At 45.9% G+C, this 26,112-nt stretch overlaps 2 protein-coding genes across 2 annotated transcripts in view; both read left to right on the forward strand.

Moving 5' to 3' along the window:
- The window catches only part of LOC124150356 (neuronal acetylcholine receptor subunit alpha-7-like), a 31,876-nt gene extending 25,173 nt beyond the window's left edge, over positions 1–6,703 (forward strand). Inside the window, exons 4-6 of the mRNA XM_046522347.2 lie at positions 3,004–3,113; positions 3,708–4,246; positions 5,223–6,703. Of these exons, the coding sequence (XP_046378303.2) occupies positions 3,004–3,113; positions 3,708–4,246; positions 5,223–5,671 (1,098 nt within the window). The 3' untranslated portion in view covers positions 5,672–6,703. The remainder of the gene's footprint in view (positions 1–3,003; positions 3,114–3,707; positions 4,247–5,222) is intronic.
- Positions 6,704–15,767: 9,064 nt separating this feature from the next.
- LOC124150357 overlaps positions 15,768–26,112 on the forward strand; it is a 34,081-nt gene continuing 23,736 nt past the window's right edge. Inside the window, exons 1-2 of the mRNA XM_046522348.2 lie at positions 15,768–16,262; positions 21,570–21,720. Coding sequence (XP_046378304.2) covers positions 15,844–16,262; positions 21,570–21,720 — 570 coding nt within the window. The 5' untranslated portion in view covers positions 15,768–15,843. The remainder of the gene's footprint in view (positions 16,263–21,569; positions 21,721–26,112) is intronic.

A 26,112-nucleotide genomic window follows, 5' to 3' on the forward strand; every position in this document is an offset into this window, starting at 1 on the left:
CAAACACACGTGGCGGGTGTTGACATACGAGCTACACCACACACGTGGCGGGTGTTGATATACGAGCTACACCACACACGTGGCGGGTGTTGATATACGAGCTACACCACACACGTGGCGGGTGTTGATATACGAGCTACACCACACACGTGGCGGGTGTTGATATACGAGCTACACCACACACATGGCGAGTGTTGATATACGAGCTACACCACACACGTGGCGGGTGTTGATATACGAGCTACAAACACAGAAATGGCGAGTGTTGTGTATACGAGCTACAAACACACAAATGGCGAGTGTTGATATACGAGCTACACCACACACGTGGCGAGTGTTGTGTATACGAGCTACAAACACACAAATGACGAGTGTTGATATACGAGCTACACCACACACATGGCGAGTGTTGTGTATACGAGCTACAAACACACAAATGGCGAGCGTTGATATACGAGCTACACCACACACATGGCGAGTGTTGATATACGAGCTACACCACACACATGGCGAGTGTTGATATACGAGCTACAAACACACAAATGGCGAGTGTTGATATACGAGCTACACCACACACATCGCGGGTGTTGATATACGAGCTACCAAAACCCACACACAGGGCGGTGTTGATATACGAGCTACACCACACACATGGCGAGTGTTGTGTATACGAGCTACAAACACACAAATGGCGAGTGTTGATATACGAGCTACACCACACACATGGCGAGTGTTGATATACGAGCTACAAACACACAAGTGGCGAGTGTTGATATACGAGCTACCAAAACCCACACACGTGGCGGGTGTTGATATACGAGCTACAAATACACACATGGCGAGTGTTGTGTATACGAGGTACAAACACACATGGCGGGTGTTGATATACGAGCTACAAACACACACAGGCGGGTGTTGATGTACGAGCTACAAACACACACATGACGGGTGTTGATCATATACGAGCTACAAACACACACACACACACACCTGACGAGCTACAAACACACATGGCGGTTCGAAATGTACACGAGTGCTGAAGACCTACTTAGGTTGATGTTCCATACACACCATTAAGCAATATATCACAGCCAGAGTATGGCATGCTGTAAAACCTTTGTACTACTACATGGTCACGCTCTATTGTCCTCCATTAACCAGACTGGTGTATTGCGTCGGCAAATCGTGCTTTCCATTAATCACATCGAGGTTTCTGTTGGCGTGCATTTGTGTTGTTTGTTCCTGATGAATCTGGGTGTTTTATTAAGCTATGCATTCTCCTCATGTTGTCTTTTGATACCGTAATCCAAACTCATTAACTTAAAAGAGGTATATATACTCAACAACAAAATATAAGAAAGCACAGAAGGCTTATCACCTGAGTCAGTTTCAGTTACACTTAATTAGTTCGGGCTCATGAATATTTTGGGGGACATTTTGGTAGAGAAGACTGGGTACACAATTTCATAAAAATATGCCCCAAAATATTCAGGTTCCCTAACTATTGTGTTCAGTATACGTGAAACTGAAACGGACCATATGTCTGCAGCAGTTGAGCTGCCCATAAATTTGATGGCGTTATATTGAAGTTAAAGCATTGGGTACTCAACCACGATACACACGACCATAACAGTCCACGTGGTCAGGTACTACTGGTCTTACAAAATGAACAATAAACAATACCTCTAAATAACCTGTCAAGGTGATAAATGTTATATTTTGGGATAACACTTTCTTAATAAAGTACAGATTCTAGTACTTTTTTGGAGTTGACTCCCATCCGGGATTCGAACCCACACTGTCATGGTAGTGATATTCTTTATTTGCATATTTATATATTAACAATGACTGTTTCAAATCAGCAATATAATTTTTCTACAAAATACATAATATCTGCATAATTGGACTTATAACTGAAAGAGGTTAATTCTGGGGTTGTGGTTGACGTCGGCGTAGCCGTCAATCCAAGACATCCCGCATGTGCTCTATCGGGTTGAAATCCGGGTATCTGGCGGGCTAGGGGAGAACATCAACGTTGTTGCTGTGTAGACAGGCTCTTGTGATCCGTGCTGTATGCGGTCGAGCGTTGTCATGCTGGAATACACCGTTGCCGTTGGCTGAAATTGGGTGGACGTGTTGTAGGGGAATTTCGTTGATGTATCGTTGAGCCGTAAGATTGCCCTGGATATGGACCAAACCTGTCCTGTCGTGATGAGAGATAGCCACCCACATCATAACGCTACCCTCACCAAACCTGTCTACTTCCTGTACGCAGTTTCCGGCGTAACGTTCTCCCCGACGACTGTAGACCCGTGCTCTTCCATCCCCTCGACGGAGGAGAAATCTCGATTCGTCGCTGAACCAGACATCTCTCCGTTGCAGTTGAGGGCAAACCCTGTGTTGACGACACCAATGCAGTCGTTGTTGACGATGTTGTCGACTCAATATGACCTGCTGCTCTTAAACGGTTTCGTACGGTCTGGTCGGAGATTCTGCGCAGTCCGGGTATTTGGGATGCGGTTGAGGTGGCTGTGGTCGTCTTTCGCGCAGGTGGCGCAGTCGGATGTAGCGATCTTGGCCGATCACGTGTTCACACTACTGTTGAAACAGATCTCATAGCATTGTGATGGTGCTGGGGGCTACATTGAAAACCCTGGCTACAATTGATCCTCTTTGGCAACTAGTGAAAGGCTGGTCAGTTTTGACTGGGACGAACCGGATGAAGCAGTCTGTAATCATGTACAGAAATGGAACAACAGAAATATCAAATTGAATTGCCATCCTTTGTTGCCCGGATCCACTTGGATTCAATTCCATATTTGACTCGATTATGACCCTTGGTTCCTCAGCAATGTACGAATAATCGGGCCTTTTTTTATACCGATAAAACTAGAAGACCTGCCACATGTATTGTTGTCATAAATCAAACACTAGCAGATGGGGTAACATTTTCTATTCGGTACTAAACAAATGTATTATGGTTATTGTGCTCTCCATCCGTAGATATGGAACGACACCCGGCTCAGATGGACTCCTGCAGCGTACACCGGCATTGGGTTCTTTTTTGCGGACGAGACGGAAATATGGCGACCCTCACTGGTTGTGAAGAACGCGTAAGTTTCCGGAAAATAAGTGTATACAATGACCCTGCTAAGAGGGGGGTTCAACCAGTTTCAAGTGGAAGTGAGGGGGTGAAAGTGAGGGGGTGGAAGCGAGGGGGTGAAAGTGAGGGGGTGGAAGTGAGGGGGTGGAAGTGAGGGGGTGGAAGTGAGGGGGTGGAAGCGAGGGGGTGGAAGCGAGGGGGTGGAAGCGAGGGGGTGGAAGTGAGGGGGTGGAAGTGAGGGGGTGGAAGTGAGGGGGTGGAAGCGAGGGGGTGGAAGTGAGGGGGTGGAAGTGAGGGGGTGGAAGTGAGGGGGTGGAAGCGAGGGGAGTCCGTGCCTATCAGAATATTTTAGGGCCAGCGGTTTGTGACTCTGCATGGTGGAGTCCTTAAACGTCTTACAGTAAAGTACGGTTATAACGAACTCAAAGGGACTACTAATTTTAGTTCGTTATAACCGTAGTTCGTTATAAGCATATACACAGCATAACTACAGCAAGTAGTCGGGACCAAAAAGTAAGTTCGTTATATCCGTCAGTTCGTTATAAGCGTGTTCGTTATAACCGTAGTTTACTGTATTTGTTAAACAGTCCATGTTTGGTTCCAGGATCGACAATTTAGACGTCATCGCCAACGAGAATATCCCCATGAGAGTCACCAACGAGGGCAAAGTTTCCTGGAATCCACCCGGAATTTATACAACCCACTGCGACATTGACATCACCTACTACCCCTTCGACTCCCAGGAATGTTCTGTGGTCCTGCAGAGCTGGGGCTATAACCTCCGGGAGCTCGACCTGTTCAAGTACGGCTCTGGCGTGGAGACAGCTGAGTTTGAGAGGAACGGTGAGTGGAACTTGAATAAAGCTTACAGCGAAAGATCTGAAAAGATCCAGGATGTTGACTCGGAAACGTACGCGGCAGTGTCCTTCGTCTTCAATCTACAGCGGAAGCCGGACTACTATGGCATCAACATCATCCTTCCCGTGGTGGTTCTGTCCATCCTGTCGGCCCTGGTGTTCGTCCTGCCTCCGGACAGCGGGGAGAAGATGGGCTACTCCCTCACGGTGCTTCTCGCCTTTGCTGTCTTCCTGACTCTCATCGCCGACAGCATGCCCACCACCTCCCGCAACACCTCCTACATGGGTAAGAAACGGGTTGGCGTAGTGGTAATAGACGTAGTTGTAGGCGTAGTAGTAGTGGGCGTAGTGGTAGTAGATCCTGATCTTCATTGCTGACCGAATGCCCACAAACTCCAACAACACCTCCTACGTGGGTAAGACACTGCTTGATGTAATGAAAACGTAGTAGCAGTAGACGCAGTAGTGGTAGTTGATGTTGTGGTAGAAGATGTAGTGGTAGAAGATGAAGTAGTAATAATAAATATAGTCTTAGCAATATTCCAGCAATATCAAGGCGGGGGACACCAGAAATGGGATTCACACATTGTACCCATGCGGCGTTAAACAACAAACAAACAAACAAACAAACAAACAAATCATATGATGGATAATGATGCAGCCACATGTGATCCTGGGATTGTATTTCTTGTGTTTCAGCTGTCTACCTGGCTGTGATCCTGGGATTGTATTTCTTGTGTTTCAGCTGTCTACCTGGCTGTGATCCTGGGATTGTATTTCTTGTGTTTCAGCTGTCTACCTGGCTGTGATCCTGGGATTGTATTTCTTGTGTTTCAGCTGTCTACCTGGCTGTGATCCTGGGATTGTATTTCTTGTGATTCAGCTGTCTACCTGGCTGTGATCCTGGGATTGTATTTCTTGTGTTTCAGCTGTCTACCTGGCTGTGATCCTGGGATTGTATTTCTTGTGATTCAGCTGTCTACCTGGCTGTGATCCTGGGATTGTATTTCTTGTGTTTCAGCTGTCTACCTGGCTGTGATCCTGGGATTGTATTTCTTGTGTTTCAGCTGTCTACCTGGCTGTGATCCTGGGATTGTATTTCTTGTGTTTCAGCTGTCTACCTGGCTGTGATCCTGGGATTGTATTTCTTGTGTTTCAGCTGTCTACCTGGCTGTGATCCTGGGATTGTATTTCTTGTGTTTCAGCTGTCTACCTGGCTGTAATCCTGGGATTGTATTTCTTGTGGTTTTCTTGTGTTTCAGCTGTCTACCTGGCTGTGGTCCTGTGTCTTAGCGGACTGTCCGTGCTGCTGACTGTCATCGTGCTTGACTTCCACTACCGGGAGGGCGAGGTGCCGTACTGGTTGGGGCAGACCACCAGGGTGGTCATCATGCCTCTGGTCTGTTCCCGTGGCTGCCGGAAGTCGGGAACAGTCTCCGCCAGCAATACGGACATCGTTGGAGAAGAGACCCAGTTCAAGGGCATTCCGAACATCCGGATCAAGGCCAACCAGAAGAGGTCTCTGGGCGACTTCAGTGACCGGGCGTCATCCGCCGCCAGCAGCACGGCTGAACTGGGATGGAAGGACATTGCGCGGGCCTGTGATACCCTGTTCTTCCGGTTCTATCTTATTGTTATTTCACTAATTTCTCTAATATTCTTCCTCGTTCTGGGATTAGAAAGGAGCAGCAACTACACCACGGAAATATAATCTCGCCAGTTTCTACGCCAATTTGTCAATACTCGCAAATCTATATGACGACGGCGTGTGTTGCCAAGATACACCAGTGGTTGATGGCATGAACACACATCCACGACGAGGAAGAACGGCGACACACAAGAATCCAGGTCTCACAAGCATTTGGACACTTGTGACACATAAATTTTGATTTAATAATTTTGACTTTCTGCATGTTCAGTTAAAGTAATGTTATTTTCAAAACGGCGGGATTCCCTGGGGAGTTTGGATAAGAATATCGATTATTTACTTAGCGCCGTCATTTAGCTGCGACGTTGATGGTTGCGGCGCTAAAATGCAAAGAAACAAATACAAAACGGCGTCTATTGGTCCCCTGTCTAGTGGCCCCCTGTCTAGTGGTCCCCTGTCTAGTGGCCCCCTGTCTATTGGTCCCCTGTCTAGTGGCCCCCTGTCAAGTGGACCCCTGTCTAGTGGTCCCCTGTCTAGTGGCCCCCTGTCTAGTGGCCCCCTGTCTATTGGTCCCACGTCTAGTGGTCCCACGTCTAGTGGCCCCCTGTCTAGTGGTCCCCTGTCTAGTGGCCCTCGTCTAGTGGCCCCCTGTTTAGTGGTCCCCTGTCTAGTGGTCCCCTGTCTAGTGGTCCCCTGTCGAGTGGCCCCCTGTCTAGTGGTCCCCTGTCTAGTGGCCCCCTGTCTATTGGTCCCCCTGTCTATTGGTCCCCCGTCTAGTGGCCCCCTGTCTAGTGGTCCCCTGTCTAGTGGTCCCCCGTTTAGTGGTCCCCTGTCTAGTGGTCCCCTGTTTAGTGGTCCCCCGTCTAGTGCCCCCGTCTAGTGGTCCCCGTCTAGTGGCCCCCTGTCTATTGGCCCCCCGTCTAGTGGTCCCCTGTCTAGTGGTCCCCTGTCTAGTGGCCCCCTGTCTATTGGCCCCCGTCTAGTGGTCCCCTGTCTAGTGGCCCCCTGTCTAGTGGCCCCCTGTCTAGTGGTCCCCGTCTAGTGGTCCCCCGTCTAGTGCCCCCCCCGTCTAGTGGTCCCCCGTCTAGTGGCCCCTGTCTAGTGGTCCTCTGTCTAGTGCCCCCCCCCCCCCCCCGTCCAGTGGTCCCCCGTCTAGTGGCCCCCTGTCTAGTGGTCCCCTGTCTAGTGGCCCCCTGTCTAGTGGCCCCCTGTCTATTGGTCCCCCGTCTAGTGGTCCCCCGTCTAGTGGCCCCCTGTCTAGTGGTCCCCTGTCTAGTGGTCCCCTGTCTAGTGGCCCCCCGCCTAGTGGCCCCCTGTTTAGTGGTCCCATGTCTAGTGGTCCCCTGTCTAGTGGTCCCCTGTCTAGTGGTCCCCTGTCGAGTGGCCCCCTGTCTAGTGGTCCCCTGTCTAGTGGCCCCCTGTCTATTGGTCCCCCGTCTAGTGGTCCCCCGTCTAGTGGCCCCCTGTCTAGTGGTCCCCTGTCTAGTGGTCCCCCGTCTAGTGCCCCCCGTCTAGTGGCCCCCGTCTAGTGGTCCCCTGTCTAGTGGTCCCCTGTCTAGTGGCCCCCCGTCTAGTGCCCCCGTCTAGTGGTCCCCTGTCTAGTGGTCCCCTGTCTAGTGGCCCCCGTCTAGTGGTCCCCTGTTTAGTGGTCCCATGTCTAGTGGTCCCCTGTCTAGTGGCCCCCTGTCTAGTGGTCCCCCGTCTAGTGGTCCCCCGTCTAGTGCCCCCTGTCTAGTGGTTCCCCGTCTAGTGGTCCCCCATCTAGTGGTCCCCTGTCTAGTGGTCCCCTGTCTAGTGGCCCCCTGTCTATTGGTCCCCCGCCTAGTGGTCCCCTGTCTAGTGGCCCCCTGTCTAGTGGCCCCCTGTCTAGTGGCCCCCTGTCTAGTGGTCCCCTGTCTAGTGGACCCCTGTCTTGTGCCTACTGTACAGAAACTTTGTTTGATGTGCCAGTTTGTGATCGACTGTGCCATGCACAGATGCAACCACTGCGGGGTACCGGAGTGGCATGGTAGCCTAGTGGTTAAAGCCTTCGCTCGTCACGCTAAAGACCCGGGATTGATTCCCCACGTGGGGACAATGTGTTAAGCCCTTTGTCTGGTGTGCCCCGCCATGATATTACTGGACTGTTGCTAAAAGCGGCGTTTAACCCTATGTCTGGTGTGCCCCGCCATGATATTGCTGGACTGTTGCTAAAAGCGGCGTTTAACCCTATGTCTGGTGTGCCCCGCCATGATATTACTGGACTGTTGCTAAAAGCGGCGTTTAACCCTATGTCTGGTGTGCCCCGCCATGATATTGCTGGACTGTTGCTAAAAGCGGCGTTTAACCCTATGTCTGGTGTGCCCCGCCATGATATTACTGGACTGTTGCTAAAAGCGGCGTTTAACCCTATGTCTGGTGTGCCCCGCCATGATATTACTGGACTGTTGCTAAAAGCGGCGTTTAACCCTATGTCTGGTGTGCCCCGCCATGATATTACTGGACTGTTGCTAAAAGCGGCGTTTAACCCTATGTCTGGTGTGCCCCGCCATGATATTGCTGGACTGTTGCTAAAAGCGGCGTTAAACCATTCTCACTCACTCGCTCACTGCAAGATACCACAGCCGATTTAGAAACATCGCTCGTTTGCCGATGACATTATCATAAACATTATGTGTAGGATTCACATAACGTTACAGATAGTCATCGAGTAATGATCAAGGGCTAGAAAGAGCTGAAGCACCACGTGGCCTAAATACGTTACAGTGGAATATATTATATTTATTAGATATTTACGAATTAACGTGGGATGTTGATGCTGACTTCTTTTTGACATAAGTTTAAATTTCTCTGCCTGCCAAAGATGCTTTCCAAGATTTCTTCATTTTAAAATTTTGCTTTTAAGGCCTATTGTTCTTTTCGGTTTATGCGATCATAAACGCTATAAACATTGCTTAGTTAGCCAATCAAATACCATCGAATTATTTGCAATTTATGTATTGTTCGACATACCAGCCGCAGCAGCATTGTCAGCGCAGCTATATTGTCATCTGTGGTAAGAGTGTTGTCAGCGCAGCTATATTGTCATCTGTGGTAAGATTGTTGTCAGCGCAGCTATATTGTCATCTGTGGTAAGATTGTTGTCAGCGCAGCTATATTGTCATCTGCGGTAAGGTTGTTGTTAGCGCAGCTATATTGTCATCTGTTGTAAGATTATTGTAAACTGAGGGAACAGTTCTCAACTACAGTTGTCTTCTCGTAAGCTGTTCTCAACTACAGTTGTCTTCTCGTAAGCTGTTCTCAACTACAGTTGTCTTCTCGTAAGCTGTTCTCAACTACAGTTGTCTTCTCGTAAGCTGTTCTCAGATGAAGTTGTCTTGATATGTTCTGAGATACAGTTGCAGTGTTGTAGGCTGTTCTCAGATGAAGCTGCACTTGTTATTACTGAACTCATTATTATTATATATGTAAAATCTGTCAATGTATTTATTATGTTTTTTTATGAATCCTCAACAGTAAAGAATAAAATGTTTACGTTGTGTCTTATGTTTAGTTGTAAACCCGACGACATGGACAGCGGCTGCGTCATCGCCACATGTGTACCATGGCCGGGCCACGGTGTTCTAATTACCTTGTCTTCGGGGGCTCCTCATTCTTCTGTGAACAAAAGGGGGCACGGGTGGCCCAGTCGTCTAAGGCGCCGCGATTCGCTGTGCAGAGTTGCGTCCCTTGGGCACGCCAGAAACCTATGATTGTGGGTTCGAATCCCGATTCTCCCCGATTATGTTTCTAGGTTTGTCAGCACCATACCCGTGCTCGTGGGTTTCACCGAAGTGGTAAACCTCTTAGACCTGCATCACTTCGGGCTTTCCTCCCACATTAAGCTGACACGCCGCGATATTACTGGAATACTGTTAAAAGCGGCGTTAAACCCAACTCACTCACTCACTCACTGTGAACAAAAGGAATATTTTTAGTGATGATTTTCGATTATGAACAGTGAATAATGACAAAGGTACTCCTGTCGTCTCTTTGAGAGAAAGAAAATCAGAAAAACTAAAAATGTAATTTGTTGTGGCCTGAACAACATTACGGGTTCATCTTTAGTTGCAGCAACTGTGTGATGACTCCAACAGCTGCTGAAGCAATTGACAGAATCACCGTAGTTTCTGAGGTATTTTACAGACGCTTCACATGTCCTGCTGTCGGCAGGATGTGGGGCCTGCTTGACGTGTGTCTGTAGATTTAATGAGCGTCGCATGTGAGCAATGCGTGTTCTTCAGGAAATCAGTGCAGCACTGCAGATGGTGTAGCGTAGGGTGACACGTCCTGCCATTGTCGAGAGCGACACACGCCGCCTTCCCGTGGAACTATTTCGACCTCAACTACACACAAGTATACCCCCGGGAGACAAACACATGGTACTGAGGTATATCCTTCCATAGAACATCTCCGGGAGACAAACACATGGTACCGCGATATGTCCTTCCATAGAACATCCCCGGGAGACAAACACGTGGTACTGAAGTATATCATTTCATAGAACATCTCCGGGAGACAAACACGTGGTACTGAAGTATATCATTTCATAGAACATCCCCGGGAGTCAAACACATGGTACTGAAGGATATCATTTCATAGAACATCTCCGGGAGACAAACACATGGTACTGAGGTATATCCTTCCATAGAACATCCCCGGGAGACAAACACGTGGTACTGAAGTATATCATTTCATAGAACATCTCCGGGAGACAAACACGTGGTACTGAAGTATATCATTTCATAGAACATCCCCGGGAGTCAAACACGTGGTACTGAAGTATATCATTTCATAGAACATCTCCGGGAGACAAACACATGGTACTGAGGTATATCCTTCCATAGAACATCTCCGGGAGATAAACACGTGGTACTGGGGAATAAGCTTACCTAGAACATACCCGTGAGACAAACACGTGGTACTGAAGTATATCATTTCATAGACCATTTCCGGGAGACAAACACGTGGTACTGGGGTATAAGCTTCCCTTAATATCCCCGGGAGACAAACACGTGGTACTGAGGTATATCCTTCCCTTAAACATCCCCGGGAGACAAACACGTGGTACTGAGGTATATCCTTCCATAGAATATCCCCGGGAGACAAACACATGGTACTGAGGTATATCCTTCCCTTAAACACCCCCGGGAGACAAACACATGGTACTGAGGTATATCCTTCCATAGAATATCCCCGGGAGACAAACACGGGGTACTGAGGTATATCCTTCCCTTAAACATCCCCGGGAGACAAACACATGGTACTGAGGTATATCCTTCCATAGAATATCCCCGGGAGACAAACACATGGTACTGAGGTATATCCTTCCATAGAATATCCCCGGGAGACAAACACATGGTACTGAGGTATATCCTTCCATAGAATATCCCCGGGAGACAAACAGGGGGTACTGGGGTATATCCTTCCCTTAAATATCCCCGGGAGACAAACACATGGTACTGAGGTATATCTTTCCATAGAATATCCCCGGGAGACAAACACATGGTACTGAGGTATATCCTTCCCTTAAATATCCCCGGGAGACAAACAGGGGGTACTGGGATATATCCTTCCATAGAATATCCCCGGGAGACAAACAGGGGGTACTGGGGTATATCCTTCCCTTAAACATCCGCGGGAGACAAACACATGGTACTGAGGTATATCCTTCCCTTAAACATCCCCTGGAGATAAACACATGGTACTGAGGTATATCCTTCCATAGAATATCCCCGGGAGACAAACACGGGGTAATGAGGTATATCCTTCCCTTAAATATCCCCGGGAGACAAACACATGGTACTGAGGTATATCTTTCCATAGAATATCCCCGGGAGACAAACAGGGGGTACTGGGGTATATCCTTCCCTTAAATATCCCCGGGAGACAAACACGGGGTACTGGGGTATATCCTTCCCTTAAATATCCCCTGGAGACAAACAGGGGGTACTGGGATATATCCTTCCATAGAATATCCCCGGGAGACAAACACATGGCACTGAGGTATATCCTTCCCTTAAATATCCCCGGGAGACAAACAGGGGGTGCTGGGATATATCCTTCCATAGAATATCCCCGGGAGACAAACACATGGTACTGAGGTATATCCTTCCATAGAATATCCCCGGGAGACAAACACGGGGTACTGGGGTATATCCTTCCCTTAAACATCCGCGGGAGACAAACACATGGTACTGAGGTATATCCTTCCCTTAAACATCCCCTGGAGATAAACACATGGTACTGAGGTATATCCTTCCATAGAATATCCCCGGGAGACAAACACATGGTACTGAGGTATATCCTTCCCTTAAATATCCCCGGGAGACAAACAGGGGGTACTGGGGTATATCCTTCCCTTAAATATCCCCGGGCGACAAACACGGGGTACTGAGATATATCCTTCCATAGAATATCCCCGGGAGACAAACACATGGTACTGAGGTATATCCTTCCCTTAAATATCCACGGGAGAAAAACAGGGGGTACTGAGATATACCCTTCCCTTAATTATCCCCTGGAGACAAACACATGGTACTGAGGTATATCCTTCCCTTAAATATCCCCGGGAGACAAACACGGGGTACTGAGATATATCCTTCCCTTAATTATCCCCTGGAGACAAACACATGGTACTGAGGTATATCCTTCCCTTAAATATCCCCGGGAGACAAACAGGGGGTACTGGGGTATATCCTTCCCTTAAATATCCCCGGGCGACAAACACGGGGTACTGAGATATATCCTTCCATAGAATATCCCCGGGAGACAAACACATGGTACTGAGGTATATCCTTCCCTTAAATATCCCCGGGAGACAAACAGGGGGTACTGGGATATATCCTTCCATAGAATATCCCCGGGAGACAAACAGGGGGTACTGGGGTATATCCTTCCCTTAAACATCCGCGGGAGACAAACACATGGGACTGAGGTATATCCTTCCCTTAAACATCCCCTGGAGATAAACACATGGTACTGAGGTATATCCTTCCATAGAATATCCCCGGGAGACAAACACGGGGTACTGAGGTATATCCTTCCCTTAAATATCCCCGGGAGACAAACACATGGTACTGAGGTATATCTTTCCATAGAATATCCCCGGGAGACAAACAGGGGGTACTGGGGTATATCCTTCCCTTAAATATCCCCGGGAGACAAACACGGGGTACTGAGGTATATCCTTCCCTTAAATATCCCCGGGAGACAAACAGGGGGTACTGGGATATATCCTTCCATAGAATATCCCCGGGAGACAAACACATGGTACTGAGGTATATCCTTCCATAGAATATCCCCGGGAGACAAACAGGGGGGACTGGGGTATATCCTTCCCTTAAACATCCGCGGGAGACAAACACATGGTACTGAGGTATATCCTTCCCTTAAACATCCCCTGGAGATAAACACATGGTACTGAGGTATATCCTTCCATAGAATATCCCCGGGAGACAAACACATGGTACTGAGGTATATCCTTCCCTTAAATATCCCCGAGCGACAAACACGGGGTACTGAGATATATCCTTCCATAGAATATCCCCGGGAGACAAACACATGGTACTGAGGTATATCCTTCCCTTAAATATCCACGGGAGACAAACAGGGGGTACTGGGGTATATCCTTCCCTTAAATATCCCCGGGAGACAAACACGGGGTACTGAGATATATCCTTCCCTTAAATATCCCCTGGAGACAAACACATGGTACTGAGGTATATCCTTCCCTTAAATATCCCCGGGAGACAAACAGGGGGTACTGGGGTATATCCTTCCCTTAAATATCCCCGGGCGACAAACACGGGGTACTGAGATATATCCTTCCATAGAATATCCCCGGGAGACAAACACATGGTACTGAGGTATATCCTTCCCTTAAATATCCACGGGAGACAAACAGGGGGTACTGGGGTATATCCTTCCCTTAAATATCCCCGGGCGACAAACACATGGTACTGAGATATATCCTTCCATAGAATATCCCCGGGAGACAAACACATGGTACTGAGGTATATCCTTCCATAGAATATCCCCGGGAGACAAACACATGGTACTGAGATATATCCTTCCATAGAATATCCCCGGGAGACAAACACATGGTACTGAGGTATGTATATCCTTCCCTTAAATATCCCCGGGAGACAAACAGGGGGTACTGGGGTATGTCCGTCCCTTATAAACTTCTGATGACGTCACACTACAATAAGAGAAGGGTCTTCAAGGCAGGCAATATCAACAATGCCCGGGGAATTCCGGTGGATATCCCGAGACCTGGGGAATACATTTCAATTGTAATACATGTACCTAGGTTTTTGTAAACGTGCCTCTTGATATGAACACAATTGTGTTTGATGGTTGGTTAAAAGTCACATTTCTTTTTTTTTAAAGTGAAAATCTATGACGTGAATCGATCATGCATTCTCACATATCGTGTTATGTTTCGTAATCCAATGTTTTCCCACTGAGCTACCGGGACAGTTTTTGCGAATTTGTTAAGTTTGTCATGTCAAAACTACAGCTTGTCAATGCTGCGCGTGTTTTTATATCTCGCACGCTTTGAGCAAAATTCCTTTTATACCGCTATACACTGTATTGTTTCACTATAAGGTATGTCTATGTTTTGTTTATTTTTTCTGGTATTTCTTGCATTACGACGGTTCATAATTTGGATAAAACACGCCTCCTCAGTTTTGGCTGAAAATGTATTACCTTGAGCTCGGGAAAAGCCCCGGGGCCTTCATGTATGTGAGTGAGTGAGTGAGTGAGTGAGTGAGTGAGTGAGTGAGTGAGTGAGTGAGTGAGTGAGTGAGTGAGTGAGTGAGTGAGTGAGTGAGTGAGTGAGTGAGTGAGTGAGTGAGTGAGTGAGTGAGTGAGTGAGTGAGTGAGTGAGTGAGTGAGTGAGTGAGTGAGTGAGTGAGTGAGTGAGTGAGTGAGTGAGTGAGTGAGTGAGTGAGTGAGTGAGTGAGTGAGTGAGTGAGTGAGTGAGTGAGTGAGTGAGTGAGTGAGTGAGTGAGTGAGTGAGTGAGTGAGTGAGTGAGTGAGTGAGTGAGTGAGTGAGTGAGTGAGTGAGTGAGTGAGTGAGTGAGTGAGTGAGTGAGTGAGTGAGTGAGTGAGTGAGTGAGTGAGTGAGTGAGTGAGTGAGTGAGTGAGTGAGTGAGTGAGTGAGTGAGTGAGTGAGTGAGTGAGTGAGTGAGTGAGTGAGTGAGTGAGTGAGTGAGTGAGTGAGTGAGTGAGTGAGTGAGTGAGTGAGTGAGTGAGTGAGTGAGTGAGTGAGTGAGTGAGTGAGTGAGTGAGTGAGTGAGTGAGTGAGTGAGTGAGTGAGTGAGTGAGTGAGTGAGTGAGTGAGTGAGTGAGTGAGTGAGTGAGTGAGTGAGTGAGTGAGTGAGTGAGTGAGTGAGTGAGTGAGTGAGTGAGTGAGTGAGTGAGTGAGTGAGTGAGTGAGTGAGTGAGTGAGTGAGTGAGTGAGTGAGTGAGTGAGTGAGTGAGTGAGTGAGTGAGTGAGTGAGTGAGTGAGTGAGTGAGTGAGTGAGTCGATTTGAACACTGTTTCAGTTATTGTCAAGTTAGATGTACAATATTGTTCCACTGTGAGTAGAAACAAGAACGCTGTAACATACTTTATACAAGGTTCACGTCAGCGTCAGCACAGTGACACGTGTCATGGAGGGGTGTGCGCGTGAGAGGGCGGGGTATGCGGGCTGATTGATGGCATATAGCACCATCAGTACTAAGCTTATACCATCTTGGTGCACGGATATGGATTCGAACCCACAATCATAGTATCCTAGCACGCCTAACCCTGATCCGTGAATTGCGGTGCTGAAAAAAACTGGTGGGTTTTCCATTTCCTACCTTCTGACCATCACTCTGCTGGTTGTGTTAGCGTACGTTCGACCGTACCTCGTCAGCGTAGCACAGACGCCCCACAATCTATCAACTACTGCTTTCCTATTTCGGAAAAGGTTTAACTAAAATCCAACTATAAAACTGCCATGTTACAAGATCGCGAGAACAGCCAGATTCCATTCTACAATACGTCAGTCGAGCATTCCGTTATAAGTAAGGAGGAGACACATTGCAAGTCTAGATGAGGTAATGCTTCAGGGGAGCTAACTCTCATCCATAAATAACTTCCTTTTGACATCGTTTCCACAACAATCTGAGCTAGACGCTGGTTAATGGTGAACAGCGTTCGACATCTTACAAGAGAAAATGTTTTCTTCGACTGTTCACCAGGTGGTTCGGTCACTTGGGAAGGACACCTTACTGCCAGTCCCAAACTTGGACGCGTCTGACAATATTTATCCATTAAGTATTGTGCTGAAAGAATCACGCCGTCATCTGCTGTTTTGGACAAAGCACAAGTGTTATACGACAGAATTCAAACTTAGTGACATTCTAGAGGACCCAACTAAAGTGCCCGTCGTCAAAATTGACGAGAAGGTTTTTTGTAAGGGTTTTAATCGAAGTACGAATCTGTCCTTGAAAGGAAAGTTCGGTGTTGAACTTGCTAAAGAACTGGTTGACATCGACTTGGAAGGAGCGAGATCTGTGATTGTTCAAAGTCCCCTGGGAGATCTGCAGAAGGACGAAGTCGAATTACAGCCGTTCCTTGATGAAATAAATTCAAGGTAATTAAGTAATCTTTTGATTGATTTTTTTTTGTACCTCCCCGCCTGAACTGTGAGTATTACTGAGTAAGTTTTGCCCCGGGTCAGTCGTACGTAATAAATCATCGAGTCAGAACCAAACATTCCAGTGATTGATATTATGAGTCGTGATCTACACCATCAGGTTACAATGTGACTCTATCAAACAAGTCAACACGACTGACCGCCCGATCCATTAAAACACCCTATAATACTAAATGTAACCCGGCCAGAATCTCCATGTGGGATGCACACAGCTACAGTGGGTGAGTGAATGTCACTCAATATCTGCAACCAACTATGTGATGACATTCTGAACATAATCTTGTCTGGATCACACAAGCTAGTGATTGAAGGCATGAGCTACCATCATCAACACCAGGGCACAGTGCCAGGCATATCACTATCAGTAAAATCAATGAACCTGGCCAAATGATGCCCATTTTAGTCAGCTTTGCGACAAACACCATCTTCCCTAGGCAAGGGAGTTAACTGACTGTAAAAGTCCTGTTTCCACCCTTTCAAAACGAGGCTGGAATTCAGGGGTTACATTTTAGCTTGACTAACGAGTCTATGCATAGTCCGATCAAAATCGCGCTACGAACTAGACGTCCAGTTCATAAACAACATAGATTGCAGGATTTGCAAAGCATGCGTACCGTCAACCGGGCATTGACAGATAGTTTCGTAATCTTTTCATGTTTTTAAACAAGGTGCTCAAATAATTTGATGAGAAGTAAGACCCGTTTTATGACACTATAGGTCTTCATTATCAATCAGGTCGTCATGACTTGGGAGCCGCCATTTTGTTTGAAGTAAATACAAGTGATATGAGAGGTGGAATCTGACTGGTCAGTAGGATGGACAAAGAAGGGACATACCTGGTTATAACAGCTGGTGGCGCTCCGATTAAGCCACGAAGTTCCATCCTAGCTTGGCAAGGGTGGAAACTGGACTTTGTAGTCAGTTAACTCCTTTGCCTCGGGAAGATGGACGAACACAGAATACTGGGGACACTATCTGACCCGGGGAACCCTCAGTGGGTACTTCCTACAGTAACCAATTTGTAACAGGTAGACATGAGAGTCAAATCTGACTTAGCATTGGCCTTCACCATTGTTCACAAACACTATCAAAGTAAACATTAAAGAATATCTTTGCAGGGTCATTTTTCTATCAACCAATTCCGAAAACCAATTGCACTAAAATACTTTACACATTGTACATGTTGTACCCGTGTGGGAATCAAGCCCTGTGGTGAGACGGGTGAACGCTTCCACCACTGGACTAGTGCCTCCATGTCTGGTGATGATGAAGGTGTACACTGCCAGAATCAGAACTGTATAGATGGACCTTTGTTTGACATTAGTTGGTCCATTTGGTATGTTTGGATCATACCAACACGAGCTAGACCTGCCTCAGAAATGATCTTCAGCAATCCATGTCTGTCAGGGGCAACTAACAGGATCAGGAGGTCCGGCTCGGTGACTGGATTGATGGTTTGTCAAGGTCATTGTACCTCGATGGGGATGATCAGTGCTCATAATATTGGTCACTGGATTGTCTGGTCCAGACTCACTTATATACTGACTGTGGTCATATAGCTGGAATATTGTTTAGTGTGGCGTTAAACAACAAACAAACCAAGCCAACAAGAACTAGATTGTGTGAGGGTAATTTGACATGTTGACCCATTATGTATGGAGTACATCAGGGCTCTGGTTATCTTGCTTTAGCCTTTGAGAATTTACTCAAACGTTATAGTCCAAGAGATGGGAGCAATTCTTTTCACCCAAAAGGTCCATGCAAGTTACCATATTAGACGTAATAAACGCCCTGGGCGATATTTGCTAATATATTGGCTTGTGAACAATCCCAATTAGCACCCCTTCCCTTTGATCAATGTACACAAGACTTATTTATTCGCGTATAATACGCACTCATGTGTTATATACACCCTTAGTTTTGGGCAATTAAATTCTGGAAAAATTTATTTGTCGTACATAAACATTTCAGGCTGTCAGCATAAACCACGAAATTTATCTTTCAACTGTTTTTTTCACACCAAATTGATATTCTAATAAGAGCCCCATATTTCTAATTTTGAGAGTGCCCTGGGCGCTTATTATGTCGAATACGGTAATGCTTGTTTCAAAGTTAAAAAAAGGCTGAATTTTCCAGAGATGTTCGTCTTACAAAAGTCTGATGGTCCATTTTCACACTAGGGGTTGCTGAAGGCATGACGCAGCACTTTTTCTGCATTACACTTCTGAAAAGTAAATGGATGTTTTCATCACAACTAATAACTACCATTCACATTGGATATTGATCGTTTTCTTTCGTATTCAATATATTTTTAATCTCTTGGGTTGAATCTTTTTTTTTGCACCTGTAGGAAATCCTGTAATTTAGGGTAATTACATAGGACAAGGGACATCAGGTGGCTATTTTGAGAATCTATAAGAAACATCATATAAATTTCATATAAGTATGTCTGGAAGTTGTATGTATCTTGTAGTCAATTGTCTCTCTTATTACTCACGATTTGGACGTAAATAGTTTCCTTGCGGAAAAAGTAGTGTGAGGTAAAAGTATCTGATAAATAATAGACAGTTAATGGGCTCTCTTCCATGTGATTATTGAATTTCTCAATTTTATGATTTTATTTTCTTAAACATTATAATTATATCAATTTAATATTTATTAAAATTCATTATCTTTCCAACAAGTCTTTTTGTCTTGATTCACCAGCCCTGTTGCATGACCATACTACAGAGTCACAGGAGTGTTCAATCTGGCTGATGTATCCTCACAGTTACCTTTAATAAAACACAATGCAAGGGGCCGGAGCAGCAATAGAAACAAACTGTTTTTGTCCTCTAGTCCTTATACAAATAACATGTAGCAAAACCCTTAAAAATGGCAAATTTCTGCTCGTCCTTATGATACCTTGACTACTGGGCAGTTTGACATGGACTATAGGACTAGTGGTAATGTCTAATGCTGCAGAGTGAGCAGTGGGATTTGATCTAGACACTCCTCAGAGCCAGTGACCTCTGCTGTCACTGGGCCTATTACACACCAGTAGTGAGTTTGGTTTTACGCCGCTTTTAGCAATTTTCCAGCAATATCACAGTCGGGGACACCAGAAATGGGCTTCACACATTGTACCCATGTCAGGAATCAACCCAGGTCTTCAGCGTGACGAGCGAAGGCTTTAACCACTAGGCTACCCGACCGCCCCTACACACCAGGAAGTACTGGGTTTCATGTTTCATGTGACTTCTAGTTTGTATCGGTGCGTGTGCTGCCCCATGTGTATCACGTGTGACATCAACTCACAACAGCCATATACAACATTATGGGGGCGGTCAGGTAGCCTAGTGGTTAAAGCGTTCGCTCGTCACGCCGAAGACCCGGGTTCGATTCCCGACATGGGTACAATGTGTGAAGCCCATTTCTGGTGTCCTCCTGCCGTGATATTGCTGGAATATTGCTAAAAGTGGCGTAAAACTATACTCACTCACTCATTACAACATTATGCTCTGTACAGTGACAAGGACACATGTGGACAGTATGTAACTTACTGTAAACCAGGAAAATAAGGCCACAATTGTGACAGTCCCTTGCTCACATCAATAAAGTGACACATTTTTATCTCGGCATATTGTGGTACAAGTGTATTTTGTAAACGTCAGGTTCACTGCACATGGGCGGAAACAATGACATATATAAAACTCCCAGTATACAGGTAGATGTAGTGCTTCTCACCAAGGTCAGTGTTAAGTGTGGTCAGTTAGATTCCACAGTTCGTTGAGCAGTTATGAAGGTTGCTGTGTATGATGGTGTCTTTGTTCTTGGTAAACTGTCAAATAATCTTACAACTACACGTAAAACTCGGCTCACCCACATAGGGGACATGTCCAGTATTGTAACAGCAGCTGTGGTGAATACACAACACCGCTCATATCGTATTCGACGTAATAAGCGCCCTGCTCTAATAAGCGCCCAAGGCGATATTTGCTCATATATTGGCTAGTGAACAATCTCAGTTAGCATCCCTTCCAATTGATTAATGTACACAAGACTTATTTATTTGTGTATAATACGCACTCATATGTCATATGCACCCTTAATTATGGGCAATAAAATCCTGGAAAAATATATCTGTCGTTTATAAACATTTCAGGCTGTCAGGATCAACCACGAAATTTACGATCTTTCAACTCAAAATAATATCCTAATAAGAGCTCCCTATTTCTAATTTTGAGAGCGCCCTGGGCGCTTATTACATCGAATACGGTATATGCTCAAAGGATTAATGCTAACTAATCTGACAGAAATTGAAACCTGTATTTGGAATTTCCTGGTTTGGGTTTTATTGAAGTTAGATCACATGTCAAGCAGTTGAAGTTATGTTTGTGATGATATTATTCTATTAAACTTCAGTCACCCCATACTGCATTATGTATAATTCTAGGTCTCAGTCTTGGTGGTTTCCGTTTGCTGATAGTTCCAAGGCTGGGGTACTCGAATCAATTTTGTGACTTGGGGCCAGGGGTTGACACTCACATTAAGTTGTTGACACATGAATTTCCTGATTTGAAGTACTGGTATCACACACAGTTTGAAGTTTTCCTCGTGACATTTGACACTTCCTGCACCATCCAGGCCACAAACAACAGAGACAGCCTCATGTGACCCAGTTGTGGTGTCAGGAACATGAATGCAGACTTGCTTTAATCTTCATATAAAATTATTTAGAAATCTACTGCGATTCTCCAGGCATTCCCATTGGCAGCAAATGTTTATAAACTCCCCCACATCGGTCTTGTGTTTCCTAGATCAGGTCAGCATTATGCTGACTTAAGTCTCACTCTGCATTGGGACAAGGATGGACATTGTTAGGGTTGGAGCATTTGCACGTAAATCGTATTGCAATTAATCTCAATGTGGAGAGCTGTATATGTAATTAAGTAATAATTCTTCTGTGACTGTCATGGAAAATATCAATACACAAGGGTTGTATTGCGACACGTGTATTGTTGACAGCCGTATTGCAACACACCGTTATACCATGTTATATTGCCCACCCCTAGACATGGCTGTATTTAATCCAATGTTAGAATACCTTCAATGTCAAAATATAAGAATCATTACAAAACATTAATACCATTTTTTCTTTTTCTTTTTTTTTCCTGCCAACTTAAATTCCATCATATTAATCTGTGATCTGAAATGAGATCAGGTGAGCTAACAAACCTCCTAACCTTAATCTCTCATCACCAGGAGAATCAATCTGGACCACCCGCTGGTGAAGCCCCTGATCAATGACAAGACTCTGTGTGTGGTGACGGGCGTGGTCAAGCTGGTCAGTGATGCCAACCTCTCCAGTCAAGTCAACTTTGATGAAACAGGCAAAGCTGGAGGCACGTTTTCTGTAGGTACCAGTGTTAGCTTACGTGGTCCTGTAGGTACCAGTGTTCGCTTTCGTGGTCCTGTGGGTACCAGTGTTAGCTTACGTGGTCCTGTGGGTACCAGTGTTAGCTTACGTGGTCCTGAAGTAACCAGTGTTAGCGTATGTGGTCCTGAAGTAACCAGTGTTAGCTTACGTGGTCCTGTAGGTACCAGTGTTAGCGTATGTGGTCCTGTGGGTACAAGTGTTAGCTTACGTGGTCCTGTAGGTACCAGTGTTAGCTTACGTGGTCCTGTAGGTACCAGTGTTAGCTTACGTGGTCCTGTAGGTACCAGTGTTAGCTTACGTGGTCCTGTAGGTACCAGTGTTAGCTTACGTGGTCCTGAAGTAACCAGTGTTAGCGTATGTGGTCCTGTGAGTACCAGTGTTAGCTAACGTGGTCCTGAAGTAACCAGTGTTAGCGTATGTGGTCCTGTGGGTACCAGTGTTAGCTTACGTGGTCCTGAAGTAACCAGTGTTAGCGTATGTGGTCCTGTGGGTACCAGTGTTAGCTTACGTGGTCCTGTAGGTACCAGTGTTAGCTTACGTGGTCCTGTAGGTACCAGTGTTAGCTTACGTGGTCCTGTAGGTACCAGTGTTAGCGTATGTGGTCCTGAAGTAACCAGTGTTAGCTTACATGGTCCTGAAGTAACCAGTGTTAGCGTATGTGGTCCTGAAGTAACTAGTGTTAGCTTATGTGATCCTGAAGGAACCAGTGTTAGCTTATGTGGTCCTGTAGGTACCAGTGTTAGCTTATGTGGTCCTGAAGTAACCAGTGTTAGCTTACGTGGTCCTGAAGTAACCAGTGTTAGCGTATGTGGTCCTGTAGGTACCAGTGTTAGCGTATGTGGTCCTGTAGGTACCAGTGTTAGCTTATGTGGTCCTGAAGTAACCAGTGTTAGCTTATGTGGTCCTGTAGGTACCAGTGTTAGCTTATGTGGTCCTGAAGTAACCAGTGTTAGCTTATGTGATCCTGAAGTAACCAGTGTTAGCTTATGTAGTCCTGTAGGTACCAGTGTTAGCTTATGTGGTCCTGTAGGTACCAGTGTTAGCTTATGTGATCCTGAAGGAACCAGTGTTAGCTTATGTGGTCCTGTAGGTACCAGTGTTAGCTTATGTGGTCCTGAAGTAACCAGTGTTAGCTTACGTGGTCCTGAAGTAACCAGTGTTAGCGTATGTGGTCCTGTAGGTACCAGTGTTAGCGTATGTGGTCCTGTAGGTACCAGTGTTAGCTTATGTGGTCCTGAAGTAACCAGTGTTAGCTTATGTGGTCCTGTAGGTACCAGTGTTAGCTTATGTGGTCCTGAAGTAACCAGTGTTAGCTTATGTGATCCTGAAGTAACCAGTGTTAGCTTATGTAGTCCTGTAGGTACCAGTGTTAGCTTATGTGGTCCTGTAGGTACCAGTGTTAGCTTATGTGGTCCTGAAGTAACCAGTGTTAGCGTATGTGATCCTGAAGTAACCAGTGTTAGCGTATGTGGTCCTGAAGTAACCAGTGTTAGCTTATGTGATCCTGAAGTAACCAGTGTTAGCTTACGTGGTCCTGAAGTAACCAGTGTTAGCGTATGTGGTCCTGTAGGTACCAGTGTTAGCGTATGTGGTCCTGTAGGTACCAGTGTTAGCTTATGTGGTCCTGTAGGTACCAGTGTTAGCTTACGTGGTCCTGAAGTAACCAGTGTTAGCGTATGTGGTCCTGTAGGTACCAGTGTTAGCGTATGTGGTCCTGTAGGTACCAGTGTTAGCTTATGTGGTCCTGAAGTAACCAGTGTTAGCTTATGTGGTCCTGTAGGTACCAGTGTTAGCTTATGTGGTCCTGAAGTAACCAGTGTTAGCTTATGTGATCCTGAAGTAACCAGTGTTAGCTTATGTAGTCCTGTAGGTACCAGTGTTAGCTTATGTGGTCCTGTAGGTACCAGTGTTAGCTTATGTGATCCTGAAGGAACCAGTGTTAGCTTATGTGGTCCTGTAGGTACCAGTGTTAGCTTATGTGGTCCTGAAGTAACCAGTGTTAGCTTACGTGGTCCTGAAGTAACCAGTGTTAGCGTATGTGGTCCTGTAGGTACCAGTGTTAGCGTATGTGGTCCTGTAGGTACCAGTGTTAGCTTATGTGGTCCTGAAGTAACCAGTGTTAGCTTATGTGGTCCTGTAGGTACCAGTGTTAGCTTATGTGGTCCTGAAGTAACCAGTGTTAGCTTATGTGATCCTGAAGTAACCAGTGTTAGCTTATGTAGTCCTGTAGGTACCAGTGTTAGCTTATGTGGTCCTGTAGGTACCAGTGTTAGCTTATGTGGTCCTGAAGTAACCAGTGTTAGCGTATGTGATCCTGAAGTAACCAGTGTTAGCGTATGTGGTCCTGAAGTAACCAGTGTTAGCTTATGTGATCCTGAAGTAACCAGTGTTAGCTTACGTGGTCCTGAAGTAACCAGTGTTAGCGTATGTGGTCCTGTAGGTACCAGTGTTAGCGTATGTGGTCCTGTAGGTACCAGTGTTAGCTTATGTGGTCCTGTAGGTACCAGTGTTAGCTTATGTGGTCCTGTTGGTACCAGTGTTAGCTTATGTGGTCTTGAAGTAACCAGTGTTAGCTTACGTGGTCCTGAAGTAACCAGTGTTAGCTTACGTGGTCCTGTAGGTACCAGTGTTAGCTTATGTGATCCTGAAGTAACCAGTGTTAGCTTACGTGGTCCTGAAGTAACCAGTGTTAGCGTATGTGATCCTGAAGTAACCAGTGTTAGCTTACGTGGTCCTGAAGTAACCAGTGTTAGCTTATGTGATCCTGAAGTAACCAGTGTTAGCTTATGTGGTCCTGAAGTAACCAGTGTTAGCGTATGTGATCCTGAAGTAACCAGTGTTAGCTTACGTGGTCCTGAAGTAACCAGTGTTAGCTTATGTGATCCTGAAGTAACCAGTGTTAGCTTATGTGGTCCTGAAGTAACCAGTGTTAGCTTACGTGGTCCTGAAGTAACCAGTGTTAGCTTACGTGGTCCTGTAGGTACCAGTGTTAGCTTACGTGGTCCTGTAGGTACCAGTGTTAGCTTATGTGATCCTGAAGTAACCAGTGTTAGCTTACGTGGTCCTGAAGTAACCAGTGTTAGCTTACATGGTCCTGAAGTAACCAGTGTTAGCTTACGTGGTCCTGAAGTAACCAGTGTTAGCTTACGTGGTCCTGTAGGTACCAGTGTTAGCTTATGTGATCCTGAAGTAACCAGTGTTAGCTTATGTGGTCCTGAAGTAACTAGTGTTAGCTTACGTGGTCCTGAAGTAACCAGTGTTAGCTTATATGGTCCCGTAGGTACCAGTGTTTACCAGAACATAAATCTCTGCCATAAAAAATAGAGTGATTCAAGACATTTGGATTCAATTTCTTCCAATTTATTTCACAACTAACGTGTGTTACCCACTTCCATTTCACTTGTAACATCACCCCATCACATCACCACATCACCACATCACATCACCCCATCAAATCACCACATCACATCACATCACCCCATCACAACATCACATCACCCCATCACATCACAACATCACATCACCCCATCACATCACAACATCACATCACCACATCACCACATCACATCACTACATCACATCACCACATCACATCACCACATGTGACAATCACTCCATCACCACATTGTCACTTGTGACAATCACCCCATAACATGTGACCCTTCACAACCCTTCATGTCCAACCTGCTTACCTCTACCAATTAACATGTGACCTGTTGATTCCACCAAGTATCAATTTGACCTGTGTGCATTACCTGTTCACGATGTGACCTGCGAACATTACCTGGTCACGATATGATGTGTGAACATTACCTGGTCATGATGTGACCTGTGAACATTACCTGTTCAAGATGTGACCTGTGAAAATAACCAGTTCATGATGTGAACTGTGAACATTACCTGTTCACGATGTGACCTGTGAGCATTACCTGTTCACGATGTGACCTGTGAACATTACCTGTTCACGATGTGACCTGTGAGCATTACCTGTTCACAATGTGACCTATCAAAATACCCATTCAAATATTACTTATTCCACTCTCCCTCTCCGCAAGACAGCCTAAATGGTCGAGTGGTAGAGCGTCTGCCTGGAGAGTGGAAGGTCAGGGGTTCAATCCCCATCCGCGTCATATCAAAAGATATTAAAAGATGGTTCTTGTTGCTACTATGCCTTGCGCTCGGCATTAATGGGCGATAACAAGGTCTGGTCGTTGTAGAGTCAGTATACTGTGTCTGAGTGGGGTATTCTTTTTAAACTGTGACATTGTATCTCAGTGGGCTAGCACTATAAAATCGCATTAGTCTGGACTACCACAAGCAGCCACATGCTATATAAGTGCATTAATCTTGGAAGGTGCCGTTAAATCC

Source organism: Haliotis rufescens, unplaced genomic scaffold, assembly GCF_023055435.1.
Source record: "Haliotis rufescens isolate VD_foot unplaced genomic scaffold, xgHalRufe1.0.p SCAF_4, whole genome shotgun sequence".
Classification (NCBI taxonomy): domain Eukaryota; kingdom Metazoa; phylum Mollusca; class Gastropoda; order Lepetellida; family Haliotidae; genus Haliotis; species Haliotis rufescens.